Source organism: Coregonus clupeaformis, chromosome 39 (genome assembly GCF_020615455.1).
Source record: "Coregonus clupeaformis isolate EN_2021a chromosome 39, ASM2061545v1, whole genome shotgun sequence".
NCBI classification, from domain to species: Eukaryota; Metazoa; Chordata; class Actinopteri; order Salmoniformes; family Salmonidae; genus Coregonus; species Coregonus clupeaformis.
Genome location: NC_059230.1, coordinates 19,759,436 through 19,778,009, shown reverse-complemented (window position 1 = coordinate 19,778,009; position 18,574 = coordinate 19,759,436). Strand labels below are relative to the sequence as shown.

The window sequence follows — 18,574 nt, the reverse complement described above, 5'->3', positions numbered from 1 at the left end:
GCATACATTTAATGTTGCTCAAACTACACCGCAGGCCCAATATATGATAACCTACAGACCCCTATCTCAGGGTCTGTCGCTAGTGGCTTGGAGTGTGTGTGTGTGTGCCCCCAGAGATATGCTACTAAAGGCTGCGTTTACACAGGAAGACCAATATTGCAAAAGATCTCATCTGATTGGTCAAAAAATATCAGAATTAGGCTCCTGTGTAAACACAGCACAACTGAACCATAAATACTCATTTTACATTTTAGTCATTTAGCAGACGCTCTTATCCAGTGCGACTTACAGGAGCAATTAGGGTTAAGTGCCTTGCTCAAGGGCACATTGGCAGATTTTTCACCTAGTCGGCTCGGGGATTAGAACCAGCAACCTTTCGGTTACTGGCACAACGCTCTTGACCACTAAGCTACCTGCCACCCCATCTGTTTCATTGTCCAGCTCCCCAAAATAGGAGACATATTCTCTGCATTCAGATTATATGCTTGCTGTACAATGTACACATTGTGTGTTCTTGGGAATAAGAGACAGAGAGATCATTATCACATTGAAGTCATTTAGCAGACGCTCTTAACCAGAGCGACTTAAAGTTAGTGCATCCATTTTTAATACTGGCCCCCGGTGGGAGACGAACCCACAACCCTGGCGTTGCAAGCGCCATGCTCTACCAACTGAGCTACAGGGCAGCCTGTAACATTGTACATAGCCATAATATGACATTTGAAATTTCTCTGTTCTTCTGAAAACTTTTGTGAGTGTAATGTTTACTGTTCATTTTTGTTTATTATCTATTTCACTTGCTTTGGCAATGTAAACATATGTTTCCCATGCCAATAAAAGCCCTTAAATTGAAAACGAATTGAGAGAGGGAGAGGGAGAGGGAGAGAGAGAGAGAGAGAGAGAGAGAGAGAGACACACACACAGTGTGCCATCACAGCTGCAAGATTTGTGACCTGTTGCCACAAGAAAAGGGCAACCAGTGAAGAACAAACACCATTGTAAATACAACCCATATTTATGTTTATTTATTTTCCCATTTGTACTTTAACTATTTGCACATTGTTACAACACTGTATATATACATAATATGACATTTGAAATGTCTTTATTCTTTTGAAACTTCTGAGTGTAATGTTTACTGTTAATATTTATTGTTTATTTCACTTTTGTTTACTATCTACTTCACTTGCTTTGGCAATGTTAACACACGTTTCCCATGCCAATAAAGCCCTTAAATTGAAAAAAAAATTGAATTGAGAGAGAGAGAGAGACACAGTGTGCCATCACAGCTGCAAGATTTGTGACCTGTTGCCACAAGAAAAGGGCAACCAGTGAAGAACAAACACCATTGTAAATACAACCCATATTTATGTTGATTTATTTTCCCATTTGTACTTTAACTATTTGCACATTGTTACAACACTGTATATAGACATAACATGACATTTGAAATGTCTTTATTCTTTTGAAACTTCTGAGTGTAATGTTTACTGTTAATAATTATTGTTGATTTCACTTTTGTTTACTATCTACTTCACTTGCTTTTGGCAATGTTAACATACGTTTCCCATGCCAATAAAGCCCTTAAATTGAAATTGAATTGAAAAAATTGAGACACAGAGAGAGAGAGAGAGAGAGAGAGAGAGAGAGAGAGAGAGACAGAGAGAGAGAGAGAGAGAGACAGAGAGAGAGAGAGAGAGAGAGAGAGAGAGAGAGAGAGAGAGAGAGAGAGAGAGAGAGAGAGAGAGAGAGAGAGAGACAGAGAGACAGAGAGAGGGAGAGGGAGAGGGAGAGGGAGAGGGAGAGAGAGAGAGAGAGAGAGAGAGAGAGAGAGAGAGAGAGAGAGAGAGAGAGAGAGAGAGAGAGAGAGAGAGAGAGACAGAGAGAGAGAGAGAGAGAGAGAGAGAGAGAGAGAGAGAGAGAGAGACAGACAGAGAGAGAGAGAGATGTGTCGGAGGCTGACTATGGGTTGACTCCTGGTGACGTCACGCAGAGCTCTAGAGAGAGAGCAGGGGGAAGGAGGAGGCGGACAGAATGGCTGCCCAGTGCCGCAGCTACAAATGCACCGTAGAAAGGAAAGGATTCCGGCGGGAACTCGATTCCTGGCGGCACAAACTGATAAACTGCGTGGGTAAGAAACCTAGGCGTATCTTTTTTTTTAACGGCTTTTTTTACTTAAAGCGATTGCATCCCAGGTGCAAAGGGAAAGATCGCGTACAGAGCTAACCCGGTTTAGCTGTAACGTTAGCAGCTAACTGCTAGATACCTTGAAAGCTGCCTTAACTGCAGGTAACTAGCTAGCATGTCCATTTCGGTTGGCTCCATTTTCTTTGTCCTGTCTTGGCTGTTCCAATGTATGTCCCGGTACCCCAACCCCCCCCCGCAGATGTCGAAACCATGACTTCTATCAACTCTCAAGCTAGCTAGTTCGATAAGGGTTAGCTAGCTAACGTTTGGTAGGGTTACTAGCTAACATCCAATTCAATTCAAAGGGGCTTTATTGGCATGGGAAACATGTTTATAGCTAGCTAACGTTTGGTAGGGTTACTAGCTAACGTCCAATTCAATTCAAAGGGGCTTTTATTGGCATGGGAAACATGTTTACAGTTAGCTAACGTTTGGTAGGGTTACTAGCTAACGTCCAATTCAATTCAAAGGGGCTTTTATTGGCATGGGAAACATGTTTACAGTTAGCTAACGTTTGGTAGGGTTACTAGCTAACGTCCAATTCAATTCAAAGGGGCTTTTATTGGCATGGGAAAACATGTTTACAGTTAGCTAACGTTTGGTAGGGTTACTAGCTAACGTCCAATTCAATTCAAAGGGGCTTTTATTGGCATGGGAAAACATGTTTACGTTGCCAAAGCGAGTGAAATAAACAAAAGAAAAGTGAGAAGACACAACATCAACAGAGAAAATGAAATTAACAGTAAACCTTGCACCCAAAAAAAAGGTTTCAAAAAAGATAAGACATTTCATACTAACTTGTACAGTTAGTTTAGTATTGCGTTAGATTGCCGGTAAGTACACCAGCTAACGTTAGTTAACTAGCTAACTGTTAGTAAAAAACCATGTTAGAATAACATTAGTTTCATGCCATACAGTCGTTCTGTAGGTTACATTAGCTAGCTAGACAGCTGCTAAATATGCAGCTAGACGGTGACAACCGTGATTTGTACCGGCTAATGTTTAGGTTATTTTGGGGAAGGGGGTATGAGTGTAACGTTATCTAACTAGCTAGCTAATGTTACCAACAGGGTTGCCAGGTCAAGTACAAAATGTTGAGTACAATGACCACTCAAAACCCACCCAAAAGGCCTGTGAACTAGCCCACTTTTTTTTTTCTTTCCCAGCAAGACAGGAGTTGCCACATTTGTGCAAGACAGGAGTTGCCACATTTGTGCAAGACAGGAGTTGCCACATTTGTACAATAAACCCTTTTCCCATAATGTTATTGAGCCAAATTAAGGAATATCGACGTAACTTGTAATGCTGTTAAAAGCTAAATTTGGTTTATCTAAATAATTATTGCAAACTTAATAAACAAATGTTGAATATGTCGCAAGAGAAAATATAATTCACCCTTATTAAACTCGCTAGATCATTTTGCATCCATGGATGTTGATTTCATTTGGTTTGACTGCTATGATTAAGCAATACGGCGTGTGTGGGGGGGTATGGTATATGGCCAATGTACCATATCGGCGAAGGGTTGTTATTTAAAGGCTCTGCGTGGTCAAAACAATGTCTGCAGTGGCCGGACAGTATTTACTGCGATACGGCCTCAGGGAAGTCAGGAAGTCAGGGAATTCATACTTCTTGCGAGCAGCGCAGAGCTGTTGTGAAGGGAAGTGAGTTTGTGTTTATACAGGACCTCCCGCCCACCTACCTACCGTCAACCAGTCATGTCAACGCGGAGCTAGACGGAGCCCTCCGCATTGTTACAACATTTGGGGGTGATGTGGTATGGAACTTTTTAAATTTGGCCTCCGCAATTGCCTCACACCCTCCATATGGAGCCTCCAACCACATTTTTCAAAATCAAGCATAAATTGTCTTTAAGCATGATGCAACGTGGAGTGTCTGGATACAGCCGTTAGCCGTGGTATTTTGGCCATATGCCACAAACCAGAGGTTAAGGCTACAAACAGTTATAAATGGCCCATTTGCGAGATTGACATGTCATTTCAATAGGCTTAGGCTACACGATACACACACACCGCCTACATCTTATTTAAGGTAGCCTAGGCAAGATGTCAACTGAACGATTTAGCAGCTTGCATGGTTCAAATTAACACTCATTTTATTCAACATGAATAGCTTGGCGATTATTTTGAGATGCTTGTCTTTCCCCCAATAGTATGCTGGAATAGGCTACTGAGGATTGATTGGGGTCGTAATTTCAAACACCAAATGTAAATATTAATAATATGTATATGAAGTGAGTATGCTTGTCAACAACAGACAGTGTTTGTTTATTTATTTTACGTTTTAATCTGTAGCCTAATCTGACTACTGTTACCTGTCAATCTAATGCGTTTTAACAACGGATCGGCAATTGCGATAGAGCTTTGATACCTGTCCATTTAATTAACTAAACATGGCCATTAATAATTGCATAATAACCCAAGGCTACAACAACAACAACAATACACTGGCTATTTATTCAATCCGTTTGCAATGACTCCAGTGATATTCATTTCAACATATTTATTGTATCATATAGTAGCCTACAATGGCATATCAATGAATAGGCTACTTGATGGCTAACGGATGCAAATGTATCCTTCTCCACATTGAATCAGTTTAATTGAGGACTTTTCCCCCATAACAGGGGGAGGGGAGGGGGGGAGTTCTATAAATTCCATGTCAAATTTCCACTCGCGCATAATGCCAAGTTAAATAGGCTACGGAGCTCTAGCTCAGCGGGTAGAGCACGGCGCTTGCAACGCCAAGGTAGTGGGTTCGATCCCCGGGACCACCCATACACAAAAACTAAAAAAATTATGCATGACTGTAAGTCGCTTTGGATAAAAGCGTCTGCTAAATGGCATATTATTATTATTACAACGGGTAAAAAGTTGTCACGACTTGCGGGAATGCTGCTCTGTCTCTGCCAATAGTGGACTGAGCTGCATGCTGCAGTGTTCGCTTAACACACTCCCACTTATTATAATAATAATATGCCATTTAGCAGATGCTTTTATCCAAAGCGACTTAACAGTCATGCGTGCATACATTTTTACGTACTTACTCGGTAACAGCCTGCCTCATTGCCTGATTGTCAGCAGCAGGTCACAGTGAAATATCTTTTTAAAAAGAGAAACGGCATGGCTACTTAGAAGTAGCCCAACAACCCGCAACCCAATACATTTCCACCCCGTGACCTCGTTTTCAACGTTGGCCAATTTGACAGGAAACCGCGGACATGGCAACCCTCTTTACAAAGGCGAATTGTTAAGTTTTTTATCCGAAAGTCCGGGAGTGCCAGTAGTGATCCTAACGTCCTGCTCGGTAGATACTCATTATATTATAAACACAATAGCATACGGTGCTCAACTGTGGTTGTTTTGAACACCTTTTCATCTGCTGTTAAATCAGTTGTCAAACTGTTCTCACAGTAACAGCAACTGTTGACAGGCGGCCGTTAGATGGCTAATGTTAGCTAGCTAGGCATCCGTTTCAATAGACATTTTAAAAAAGCTAGTTTAACGTTAGTGGCCGGCAACCAACTGTCTGTAGCCAGCTTTTGACAAAACTCTTAAGACCTCATCTTACCTGATGTGAATGGTCTCCAACCCAGGTCCTGGAGAGCTAGCTTTAGCTGTTATTTGCAGCGCTACTTTAGCTATCTAACACACCTGATTAGCAACTATTCTAGCTAGCTAATCATCTCATTTAGCAAGCACTTGATTAAGTGATAATGCCCGAGAAGCCGGTGTTTTGGGGGATATATTGGCACTGGGAGAATGCAGAATAACTGATGAATTTACGAACGCTCAACACCCGTTGAATATATGGCCCCGGTGTCAGTAAACGTCGGCAAAAAAAAGCGTAATTAAATTGTTGCCAGCAGCACAGTTAAAGTCACCAACGCTCTGGATAACATGAAAACAGCCTAACCAGCTCTGCTAGGGCGAGTCCAAATGGTCAAGAGTGAGGTTGTTCTCTCATTTGTGTCTGGAAGTATCTAGCAAGCGAGCCAACGTTAGCCAGTTAGCTTTGGTGCTTGACTGCCGTCGTGAGGGCTGACCGCTGGGATCAACCCGACTCCTCGGCCAGAGCGAAACGCTCTGAATTTATGATCAACCCAGAGCTGACTCTGGCACTCCAGATTGAATTTACGAACACACCCAAAGTCCCGATACAAATCTAGGGTTGCTACCCAAACCGGCTGGTCATTCGTTCTATCTGTTCTGTATCTATGGACGCGACCCAGTCCTTCAGTCTTTTTGTTCTGTATCTATGGACGCGACCCAGTCGTTCAGTCTTTTTGTTCTGTATCTATGGACGCGACCCAGTCGTTCAGTCTTTTTGTTCTGTATCTATGGACGCGACCCAGTCGTTCAGTCTTTTTGTTCTGTATCTATGGACGCGACCCAGTCGTTCAGTCTTTTTGTTCTGTATCTATGGACGCGACCCAGTCGTTCAGTCTTTTTGTTCTGTATCTATGGATGCGACCCAGTCCTTCAGTCTTTTTGTTCTGGTATCTATGGACGCGACCCAGTCGTTCGTTCTAAATGTTCCATTGCCATACTGGCTGGCAACGTTCTTATCCCTTGCTTGCTAGCTAGCCAACTACGGCTAATTTACAGTCACGTCAAACAGTGCAGCCAGAATAACAACAGTAGCTGCATTTGATTTAGCTGTTTTCTAGTGACATTTTTTTTTTTTTTTTTTTTTTGTCATTTTAGCAGACGCTCTTATCCAGAGCGACTTACAGTTATTGAGTGCCTACATTTTTTTTGTTGGTCTTTTTGTTTTTTCATACTGGCCCCCCGTGGGAATCGAACCCACAACCCTGGCGTTGCAAATGCCATGCTCTACCAACTGAGCTACATCCCTGCCGGCCATTCCCTACCCTGGACGACACTGTGCGCCGCCCCATGGGTCTCCCGGTCGCGGCCGGCTACGACAGAGCCTGGATTCGAACCAGGATCTCTAGTGGCACAGCTAGCACTGCGATGCAGTGCATTAGACCACTGCGCCACTCGGGAGATATTTATTCGGATACATCCATAACAATGAGCTAATGATTTACGATTTCGCCTGGCATATAAAATGTGCTCTCTCGTCGGGACACTGTTGTTCAGAGCAGCTAGCCAACAACACAGCTAACACAATCACTTCAAACTGAAGCTGGAAAGACCGCAAACTAGCTGCACTTAGTTTTACCTTTTTTTCAATTGACATTTCTTTGTATATATCCATAAAAATGATGCCAGTTGATTCATGATTTCGACTGGCTGAGAAACGTTGCCTCGGTCTCCAATAACTACTGACTGCAGCTAATCAGCAAGCTAGCAAGAAAAGATAAATGGATTGCAAAAGGGTTAGCATAACTCTAGCCCAACAAGTGTTTTTCTAAATATTAGCTAGCTAACAAGTTTTCTGGAGACTTGTGGGAGGAGTGCTGATGACGTTGTCCACTGTATGCGCTTTCGGTAGCTTGATTTGCGTCCAGACTGAGGAGAAATCCGAACACAAATACATCCCTGACCTCCTGAGGTGGACAGCCAGATCTCAACACAGACCGCAAATCAAATGTTATTGGTCACATACACATATTTAGCAGATGTTATTGCGGGTGTAGCTAAATGCTTGTGTTCCTAGCTCCAACAGTGCAGTAGTATCTAACAATACACACAAATCTAAAAGTAAAATAATGGAATTAAGAAATATATAAATATTAGGACGAGCAATGTCGGAGTGGTATTGACTAAAATACAGTAGAATAGAATACAGTATATACATATGAGATGAGTAAAGCAGTATGTAAACATTATTAAAGTGACTAGTGTTCCATTATTAAAGTGGCCAGTGATTCCATGTCTATGTATATAGGGCAGCAGCCTCTAAGGTACAGGGTTGAGTAATCGGGTGGAAGCCGGCTAGTGATGGCTATTTAACAGTCTGATGGCCTTGAGATAGAAGCTGTTTTTCAGTCTCCCGGTCCCAGCTTTGATGCACCTGTACTGACCTCGCCTTCTGGATGACAGCGGGGTGAACAGGCCGTGGCTCGGGTGGTTGATGTCCTTGATGATCTTTTTTGGCCTTCCTGTGACATCGGGTGCTGTAGGTGTCCTGGAGGGCAGGCAGTGTGCCCACCCAGTGATGCGTTGGGCAGACCATACCACCCTCTGGAGAGCCCTGCGGTTGCGGGCGGTGCAGTTGCCCCTTTTGGGCTGTATCACCGCCTGGTACGGCAACTGCACCGCCTGCAACCGCAGGGCTCTCCAGAGGGTGGTGCGGTCTGCCGAACGCATTACCGGGGGCGAACTACCCGCCCTCCAGGACACCTAGAGCACCCGATGTCACAGGAAGGCCAAAAAGATCATCAAGGACATCAACCACCCGAGCCACGGCCTGTTCACCCCGCTATCATCCAGAAGGCGAGGTCAGTACAGGTGCATCAAAGCTGGGACTGAGAGAATGAAAAACAGCTTCTATCTCAAGGCCATCAGACTGTTAAATAGCCATCACTAGCACATTAGAGGCTGCTGCTGCCTATTGAAATCACTGGCCACTTTAATAATGTTTACATATCTTGCACTACTCATCTCATATGTATATACTGCATTCTATTCTATAATATTCTGCTGTATCTTAGTCCATGCCGCTATGTCATTGCTCGTCCATATATGTATATATTCTTAATTCCATTCCTTATTTAGATTTGTGTGTATTGGGTATATGTTGTGAAATTCTTAGATATTACTTGTTCGATATTACTGCACTGTCGGAGCTAGAAGCACAAGCATTTCGCTACACCCGCTATAACATCTGCTAAACACATGTATGTGACAAATAACATTTTGATTTGAATCATTTCATTTTTCCCATAGGGAATTTTAGAAACACTTAATATAAGGGCTGTGTTTCGTGTAGGCTTAGCCTGGCATGACATTTTGATAACCGTGTAAATCTCTCTAGGACAAGGTGACTTTTATCAATATATTCAGCTCTATTTACTCTGATTCGAAAATGCTAATTAGCATCAAAGTAGACATGGAAGACTACAAATCCCTGCCAGCTCCTGCACGTCATCTCTAGCTGACACCTTTTGCTGAGAGGTATTATGTACATTAAAAACTTGCACAAGACAGTTCACAGAATTGTCAATTAAAATACATTTAGCCAATTTATTCATTACTAAATTTAGCTAACATTAGTTAATCCAGAGATTCTTACCTTTGCCTTGATTCGGCAGTCTAGTCCAGATCATCATGGCATTTGTAGTTCTTTATGATAGCCACATTAGCAGCTAATTAGCATTACATTTTTGGGGGGTTAAATACAGGCAAATATATTGATAAAAGTCACCTTGTCCTAGAGAGATTTACACGGTTATCAATACGCCACACCAGGGTAAGCCTACACAAAACACAGCCCTTATTTTAAGTGTTTCTAAAATCCCCTATGGGAAAAATGAATGATGGAAAAACGCTTGGAACCATTTCCTTGTTTGACCGCTAGGTTTTATGGGTATTATGACTCATACTGTGGTACTCCTATATAACACGAATTGTGGGATGTATAGTATCCTACGTCTTGATTGCACCAGTTTGCTTTGACCCGTTTAGTATGATATTACGTTCGACTGCTTTAGTATGATATGCTACGTTAGGTTAAAGGGTTAGGGTTAGCTAACATGCTAAGTAGGTTAAGGTTAGGTTAAAGGGTTAGGGTTAGCTAACATGCTAAGTAGGTTAAGGTTCGGAGTTAGGTTAAAGGGTTAGTGTTAGCTAACATGCTAAGTAGGTTAAGGTTCGGAGTTAGGTTAAAGGGTTAGCTAACATGCTAAGTAGGTTAAGGTTCGGAGTTAGGTTAAAGGGTTAGCTAACATGCTAAGTAGGTTAAGGTTCGGAGTTAGGTTAAAGGGTTAGTGTTAGCTAACATGCTAAGTAGGTTAAGGTTCGGTGTTAGGTTAAAGGGTTAGTGTTAGCTAACATGCTAAGTAGGTTAGGGGTTAAGGTTAGGAGTTAGGTTAAAGGGTTAGGGTTAGCTAACATGCTAAGTAGGTTAGGGGTTAAGTTTAGGAGTTAGGTTAAAGGGTTAGCTAACATGCTAAGTAGGTTAGGGGTTAAGGTTAGGAGTTAGGTTAAAGGGTTAGGGTTAGCTAACATGCTAAGTAGGTTAGGGGTTAAGGTTAGGAGTTAGGTTAAAGGGTTAGGGTTAGCTAACATGCTAAGTAGGTTAAGGTTAGGAGTTAGGTTAAAGGGTTAGGGTTAGCTAACATACTAAGTATGTTAGGGGTTAAGGTTAGGAGTTAGGTTAAAGGGTTAGTGTTAGCTAACATGCTAGGTAGGTTAGGGGTTAAGGTTAGGAGTTAGGTTAAAGGGTTAGTGTTAGCTAACATGCTAAGTAGGTTAGGGGTTAAGGTTAGGAGTTAGGTTAAAGGGTTAGTGTTAGCTAACATGCTAAGTAGGTTAGGGGTTAAGGTTAGGAGTTAGGTTAAAGGGTTAGGGTTAGCTAACATGCTAAGTAGGTTAGGGGTTAAGTTTAGGAGTTAGGTTAAAGGGTTAGCTAACATGCTAAGTAGGTTAGGGGTTAAGGTTAGGAGTTAGGTTAAAGGGTTAGGGTTAGCTAACATGCTAAGTAGGTTAGGGGTTAAGGTTAGGAGTTAGGTTAAAGGGTTAGGGTTAGCTAACATGCTAAGTAGGTTAAGGTTAGGAGTTAGGTTAAAGGGTTAGGGTTAGCTAACATACTAAGTAGGTTAGGGGTTAAGGTTAGGAGTTAGGTTAAAGGGTTAGTGTTAGCTAACATGCTAGGTAGGTTAGGGGTTAAGGTTAGGAGTTAGGTTAAAGGGTTAGTGTTAGCTAACATGCTAAGTAGGTTAGGGGTTAAGGTTAGGAGTTAGGTTAAAGGGTTAGTGTTAGCTAACATGCTAAGTAGGTTAGGGGTTAAGGTTAGGAGTTAGGTTAAAGGGTTAGTGTTAGCTAACATGCTAAGTAGGTTAGGGGTTAAGGTTAGGAGTTAGGTTAAAGGGTTAGTGTTAGCTAACATGCTAAGTAGTTGCAAAGTAGCTAAAAAGTAATAATTAGTTGCTGAAGTTGTCCCTGATGATAGTCGAACACACAACCTTTGGGCCGTTAGACATTTGCGTTATACTCCCACCCATCCAAACGTAACATTTACTCATTTACGTTTACTATGTTACTTCTAGTCTAGTAATGTAACCTAACGTTAATTAACACACCGAACACTTTCCTAATATTGAGTTGAGCGCCCTTTTGCCCTCAAGCCTCAAATTCGTCGGGGCATGGCCTATACAAGGTGTCGAAAGCGTTCCACAGGGACATTTACATTTTAGTCATTTAGCAGACGCTCTTATCCAGAGCGATACAAGAACGGTTATGCCCTAGGGCACATCGACAGATTTTTCACCTAGTCGGCTCGGGGATTAGAACCAGCGACCTTTCGGTTACTGGCACAACGCTCTTACCCACTAAGCTACCTGCCGGACGCTGGCCCATGTTGACTCCAATGCTTCCCACAAGTTGTGTCAAGTTGGCTGGATGTCCTTTGGTTGGTGGACCATTCTTGATACACGCGGGAAACTGTTGAGTGTGTAAAACCCAGCAGCGTTGCAGTTCTTGACTCAAAACAGGTACGCCTGGCACCTACTACCATACCCCGTTCAAAGGCACTTAAATATTTTGTCTTGCCCAATCACCCTCAGAATGGCACACATACACAATCCATGTCTCAAGGCTTAAAAATCTACACTGATTTTTGAAGTGGATTTAACAGGTGACATCAATAAGGGATCATAGCGTTTACCTGGTCAGTCTATGTTTTGTACACTCAGTGTATACTAAATGGAGTGGCATGTATTTTAGTAAAATATAATACGTTTTGCTCTGAGACCAGGCTGGAGTTGGAGACTGCTGTCATAGCTATTCTACTACAAAGCTATGTCTCTTTAATATTATAACTTAGCTTGCTAGGTAACCTCCCGAGTGGCGCAGTGGTCTATAATAGCTGTGCCACTAGAGATCCTGGTTCGAATCCAGGCTCTGTCGTAGCCGGCCGCGACCGGGAGACATGGGGCGGCGCACAATTGGCCCAGCGTCGTCCAGGGTAGGGGAGGGAATGGCCGGCAGGGATGTAGCTCAGTTGATAGAGCATGGCGTTTGCAACGCCAGGGTTGTGGGTTCGATTCCCACGGGGGGCCAGTATAAAAATAATAATATATGTATTCACTAACTGTAAGTCGCTCTGGATAAGAGCGTCTGCTAAATGACTAAAATGTAAATTTACATTTACATTTTAGTCATTTAGCAGACGCTCTTATCCAGAGCGACTTACATCAGCAATTAGGGTTAAGTGCCTTGCTTAAGGGCACATCGACAGATTTTTCACCTAGTCGGCTCGGGGATTAGAACCAGCGACCTTTCGGTTACTGGCACAACGCTCTTACCCACTAAGCTACCTGCCGCCCTAAATGTAATGCTAGCCAGTGTACATGGAGTCAAAGACTGGGTATCTAGTTAAAACACGGTCACATCCACGTGCATTTAAAACTGGTTTGTCTAGATGCTCCTTAATGAATAGCCTTTGCCGTTTTTAAACTGTGCCCTTTTTCTCTGATTACAATGGTAAATGACAGCTGGCAGACAAGTCGTGGTGTTGTTTTAGTGGAGGCTGCTCAGAGGGAGGTCGGCTCATAGTAATGGCCGGAAGGGAGTTCAAGGAATGGTATGAATCACATGGAAACCCCGTGTTTGATGCCATTCCATTGACTCCCGTTTACAGCCGTTATTATGAGCCGTCCTCCTCCCCTCGGCAGCCTCCACTGACACTCACTCACTGGTTTCCTGCAGACAACCAGTAAAATCAAAACAATGAGCCCAATGTTGGCACAGTCAGAGAAAGGTGTGTGTGTGTGTGTGTGTGTGTTGATAGTGTGTATTCCATTGTGTTGTGCAGGGTTCGAGAGCATTCTGGAGGGAATCTATGGCCCGTTGCTGCTCAGAGACCTCAATATTTTTGATGGTGAGTGTCCGTGTGTATTTGCGTACAAGTATTTTGTGTTATACATGAGGCTTGTCTTTTTGACATGTGATTGTGTGTGTGTGTGTGTGTGTGTGTGTGTGTTCAGACTGTGAACCAGAGGAGCTGGACGACTGGGCAGTGGAGGCCGGCTGTTCCTTCTGCGGCCTCCTGATCAATGTAAGTTCAGCTCATTCTATAAACATGCTGTTATTTTTCTATCTTGATTTACTTCCAGCTCTCGTGGAAACGCTTCGGTTACAGCTAATATCGGGATTCACTGGGGGGTTTCTCTTGTCAGTCGCCGCGAAACGTTTTTGGTAGCCGTTGTCATTCGGGTGACATTGGTCGTGTTTCCCGCTGCTCGGACGCTGCATGCATCAACCAATGGTTGCGCGCCACGTCACCGACCTGTGTCATCGACTTACGATGTGGTTAGCTGATACGTGTTGGTTTGTATGTGTTTTATTAATGATGCGTTAGTGATGTCATTGCCTCTTCTTCCTCCTCCTCCTGATAGGACCATGTCCCGGTGGCGGCCGCCTCCCCCTCCCAAGGCCCCTCCCTCTCAGACAGCAGCCTGTCAGCTCACAGGTTCCTCCACGCCGTGTTCCATAAGAAGGGTGAGTCCCCGCCCACTCAACTAGAACAGTAACGTTTCCATAGGAACTAAAAGCCGGTAGAGATGACGGGTGACATGTAAACGCTAATGCTAACGACACTATGTGGCGTCGTTGGCTACCTGGTTTATAAACGCTATAGAAATGTATGTGGGCAGGATATATACATGTGATTGATTGATTGTCTGTCCATGCCAGAGCTGGCGTCCGGTGGGGACCCTAACATCCCTCTGGTTGCCCAGGAACTGATGAGGAGGATGGTCAGGCAGTTTGCTATAGAGTACGTCTCCAAGACACACTTCACCACCTCTACCAGCACCGCCACAGGCTCCCAGCGTTCTGACCTCGACACACCTCTAGACCTCACTGTGACACGGAACCAGGAGAACCAGGAGGAGGAACCCACACCAGGTAGAGAACCCAACAGGACTTAGAACCAACACCAGGTAGAGAACCCAACAGGACTTAGAACCCACACCAGGGAGAGAACCCAACAAGACTTAGAACCCACACCAGGGAGAGAACCCAACAGGACTTAGAACCAACACCAGAGAGAGAACCCAACAGGACTTAGAACCAACACCAGGGAGAGAACCCAACAGGACTTAGAACCAACACCAGGGAGAGAACCCAACAGGACTTAGAACCAACACCAGGTAGAGAACCCAACAGGACTTAGAACCCACACCAGGGAGAGAACCCAACAAGACTTAGAACCCACACCAGGGAGAGAACCCAACAGGACTTAGAACCAACACCAGAGAGAGAACCCAACAGGACTTAGAACCAACACCAGGTAGAGAACCCAACAGGACTTAGAACCCACACCAGGAGAGAACCCAACAGGACTTACAATCCAACACCAGGGAGAGAACCCAACAGGACTTAGAACCAACACCAGGTAGAGAACCCAACAGGACTTAGAACCAACACCAGGGAGAGAACCCAACAGGACTTAGAACCAATACCAGGTAGAGAACCCAACAGGACTTAGAACCAACACCAGGTAGAGAACCCAACAGGACTTAGAACCCAACAGGACTTAGAATCCACTCCAGGTAGAGAACCCAACAGGACTTAGAACCCCACACCAGGGAGAGAACCCAACAGGCCTTAGAACCAACACCAGGTAGAGAACCCAACAGGACTTAGAACCCACACCAGGAGAGAACCCAACAGGACTTACAATCCAACACCAGGGAGAGAACCCAACAGGACTTAGAACCAACACCAGAGAGAGAACCCAACAGGACTTAGAACCAACACCAGGTAGAGAACCCAACAGGACTTAGAACCCACACCAGGAGAGAACCCAACAGGACTTACAATCCAACACCAGGGAGAGAACCCAACAGGACTTAGAACCAACACCAGGTAGAGAACCCAACAGGACTTAGAACCAACACCAGGGAGAGAACCCAACAGGACTTAGAACCAATACCAGGTAGAGAACCCAACAGGACTTAGAACCAACACCAGGTAGAGAACCCAACAGGACTTAGAACCCAACAGGACTTAGAATCCACTCCAGGTAGAGAACCCAACAGGACTTAGAACCCACACCAGGGAGAGAACCCAACAGGCCTTAGAACCAACACCAGGTAGAGAACCCAACAGGACTTAGAACCCAAAAGGACTTAGAATCCACTCCAGGTAGAGAACCCAACAGGACTTAGAACCCACACCAGGGAGAGAACCCAACAGGACTTAGAACCCACACCAGGGAGAGAACCCAACAGGACTTAGAACCAACACTAGGTAGAGAACCCAACAGGGCTTAGAACCAATACCAGGTAAAGAACCCAATAGGGCTTAGAACCCAACACCAGGTAGAGAACCAACACCAGATAGTGAACCCAACAGGACTTAGAACCAACACCAGGTGGAGAACCCAACAGGACTTAGAACCCACACCAGGTAGAGAACCCAACAGGGCTTAGAACCCACACCAGGGGGGTATACTACAAAGCAGGATCAAGGAGTTAGCCAGCTAACTTGCCTAACTAATTAGATATTATTCGTATTTTTTTAAGATAAGCTTGAAATGGGCATGGTTTAATTGACTCTTCGCTAAGCCCCGCCCTGGAATTTTGGGCAACCAATCGCATCGCTCCAATAGATAGCAACTGTAGTCGAGTCCGAAACGCATGAAAGCCAGTGAGGGCAGTGGGCAAAAACCTTGTTTTCTTCAAAAAATCATTGTTTAAATGGTTAAATAATTAAACAGTGGACCAGGGGTACTTGCCAATGATTCCTGAAATTGAGTATTTTTTGAATCCGTAATGATACTTTTGTTAGTGTTTGCTATCTCAGCTTGATTAGCTAGCTCTTTCTTATTGACCACCAAACGTTGTTATCGCTAGCTAGCTAGCCACTTAATATAACTTGTTTTCTCAAAATGTATGTTAGCTAGCTAAGTTGGCTATATTAGGAATTTTTAATTAGCACTTATTATCCCAAAATTGGTTAGTATCTTCGACTATGCACAGTGCATTCAGAGCCATTTAGTGGCTAGCCACGATACAAAACAATTTGACCAGGTTCCAGTGAAGCAATTGTAATGACAGTCCCCCACAACATACCCAAGAGTTTCCTGATTTGAGCAAGGGGTAGTCGGGTGTTTATTTTTCATTGTGTATTAAAAACATAGTTTGAGATCATTGTGAGGAGATTTGGCCAATGGTCAGAAGGGGGGAAATGGGCTTCCGGGAAAATGTCATCTGAGGTAGCAACAGTAACCAAGGGGGCCGGTGCTTAGCGACGGGTCAGTTGATTCAACAACCCGAAAACACATATCTACAAGTTTAACTTTTTTTTTTATAAAGAACGAGAAAATGAGTCGTTATTTCTGGATGCTTATCAAAGTTAGCTGGCTAACTATTTGATCCTGCTTTGTGGTAGACCAACTCAGGGAGAGAACCCACACCGAGGTTGAAGATGCCAAGGTGAGGATAACGTCGTAGCTTCTGGAAATAAACGAGATTCGTGGGACCAGTGCCGTTGCTAACTAGCATCGCTTGGTCCCTTTTGTTTTAGAATTCTTCTGCGTTGATGCAAAGAGTTATGGGATATTAGAATCCTCGTCCTATCTTTGACCTTGATCCACACCAGGTAGAGAATCCAACAGGACTTAGAACCCACACATTTCTAACTAGTTGTCCGGCCTCTAACTAGTTGTCCGGTCTCTAACTAACTAGTTGTGTGATTCCTCCTCCCGTAGCGAACAGTGTGCTCGACCTCTCCAAGCGGAGCTCTGCCAGATCACCCACCTTCCCACAAAGCCTCAGGGTGAGTGTCTCTCCTCTCCTTGGTCCCCTAACTGTGGCTCAGTGTCCATACTAGCACACTACTTAGTATGCATAGCCCAATAGATTACATCATTACTATTTACCATGCATTTACAATACTATACTTCACTTTAAGTACCATACTATTTAAGCTTGTACGGCAAAAAACACTACTTGAATTCAGAGTGGTGTGCTTGTTGGTGTATCGGGACAGTGTTAGGTTGATCTGTATCTCAGTTAGACTGGTCAGAATGCTCTTTATATTTCAACCAGTCCTCTGGTATTAATGTAACCAGGCTGTAGACTTGGATGGTGAATTGAATAATGTACTGGTGATGGGATGGGATGTATATATCCATATAAATCAGGTGGTAACCTCCCTGTTTCAACAACACCTGTTAGTCCCTCTACGGAACACGGCCCTGGTGTAGCCAGCTAGCCGGAACACGGCCCTGGTGTAGCCAGCTAGCCGGAACACGGCCCTGGTGTAGCCAGCTAGCCGGAACACGGCCCTGGTGTAGCCAGCTAGCCGGAACACGGCCCTGGTGTAGCCAGCTAGCCGGACCACGGCCCTGGTGTAGCCAGCTAGCCGGAACACGGCCCTGGTGTAGCCAGCTAGCCGACCACGGCCCTGGTGTAGCCAGCTAGCCGAACACGGCCCTGGTGTAGCCAGCTAGCCGGAACACGGCCCTGGTGTAGCCAGCTAGCCGAACACGGCCCTGGTGTAGCCAGCTAGCCGGAACACGGCCCTGGTGTAGCCAGCTAGCCGAACACGGCCCTGGTGTAGCCAGCTAGCCGGAACACGGCCCTGGTGTAGCCAGCTAGCCGGAACACGGCCCTGGTGTAGCCAGCTAGCCGGAACACGGCCCTGGTGTAGCCAGCTAGCCGGAACACGGCCCTGGTGTAGCCAGCTAGCCGGACCACGGCCCTGGTGTAGCCAGCTAGCCGGAACACGGCCCTGGTGTAGCCAGCTAGCTGGCTGTGTGTGTGTGTCGTGTGTGTTGTTGCTATGTGTAGGGGGTTGACTCTTATCACTTGTTGAGTGGTAACGTCACGGCAACGTCACAATAACGTCACGGCAACGTCACGGCAACGTCACAACAACATCAGTAGCAGCACTACATTGAGGATGTATAACACTGGAACAAGCTACTGGGGGGGGGGGTGGGGGTGTGGGTGGGGGTGTGTCTGGCTTCAGCCTGGAACCTCAGCTATTCAGACTTCTACACAGAAACAGGTGTGTGTGTGTGTGAGACACAGAGTAACGTCAGACTGGAGTGTTCCTGTTCCTAATAACGCTGTGGACCAGCACCCCTTTAACCAAAATACTATACTGCAAAGACCTTTCTTCATGTGACAGACACACAGACAGACACACAGAGATGATGTCACTCCCTTTCGTCATGTGACAGACAGACAGAGAGACACACAGAGATGATGTCACTCCCTTTC

General features: G+C 44.7%; 1 protein-coding gene across 1 annotated transcript in view; it reads left to right on the top strand.

Moving 5' to 3' along the window:
• Positions 1 to 1,990: 1,990 nt before the first annotated feature.
• Positions 1,991 to 18,574, top strand: part of LOC121554559 (serine/arginine repetitive matrix protein 2) — a 33,963-nt gene continuing 17,379 nt past the window's right edge. Inside the window, exons 1-6 of the mRNA XM_045211821.1 lie at positions 1,991 to 2,131; positions 13,153 to 13,218; positions 13,325 to 13,395; positions 13,736 to 13,838; positions 14,034 to 14,246; positions 17,056 to 17,123. Coding sequence (XP_045067756.1) covers positions 2,035 to 2,131; positions 13,153 to 13,218; positions 13,325 to 13,395; positions 13,736 to 13,838; positions 14,034 to 14,246; positions 17,056 to 17,123 — 618 coding nt within the window. The 5' untranslated portion in view covers positions 1,991 to 2,034. The remainder of the gene's footprint in view (positions 2,132 to 13,152; positions 13,219 to 13,324; positions 13,396 to 13,735; positions 13,839 to 14,033; positions 14,247 to 17,055; positions 17,124 to 18,574) is intronic.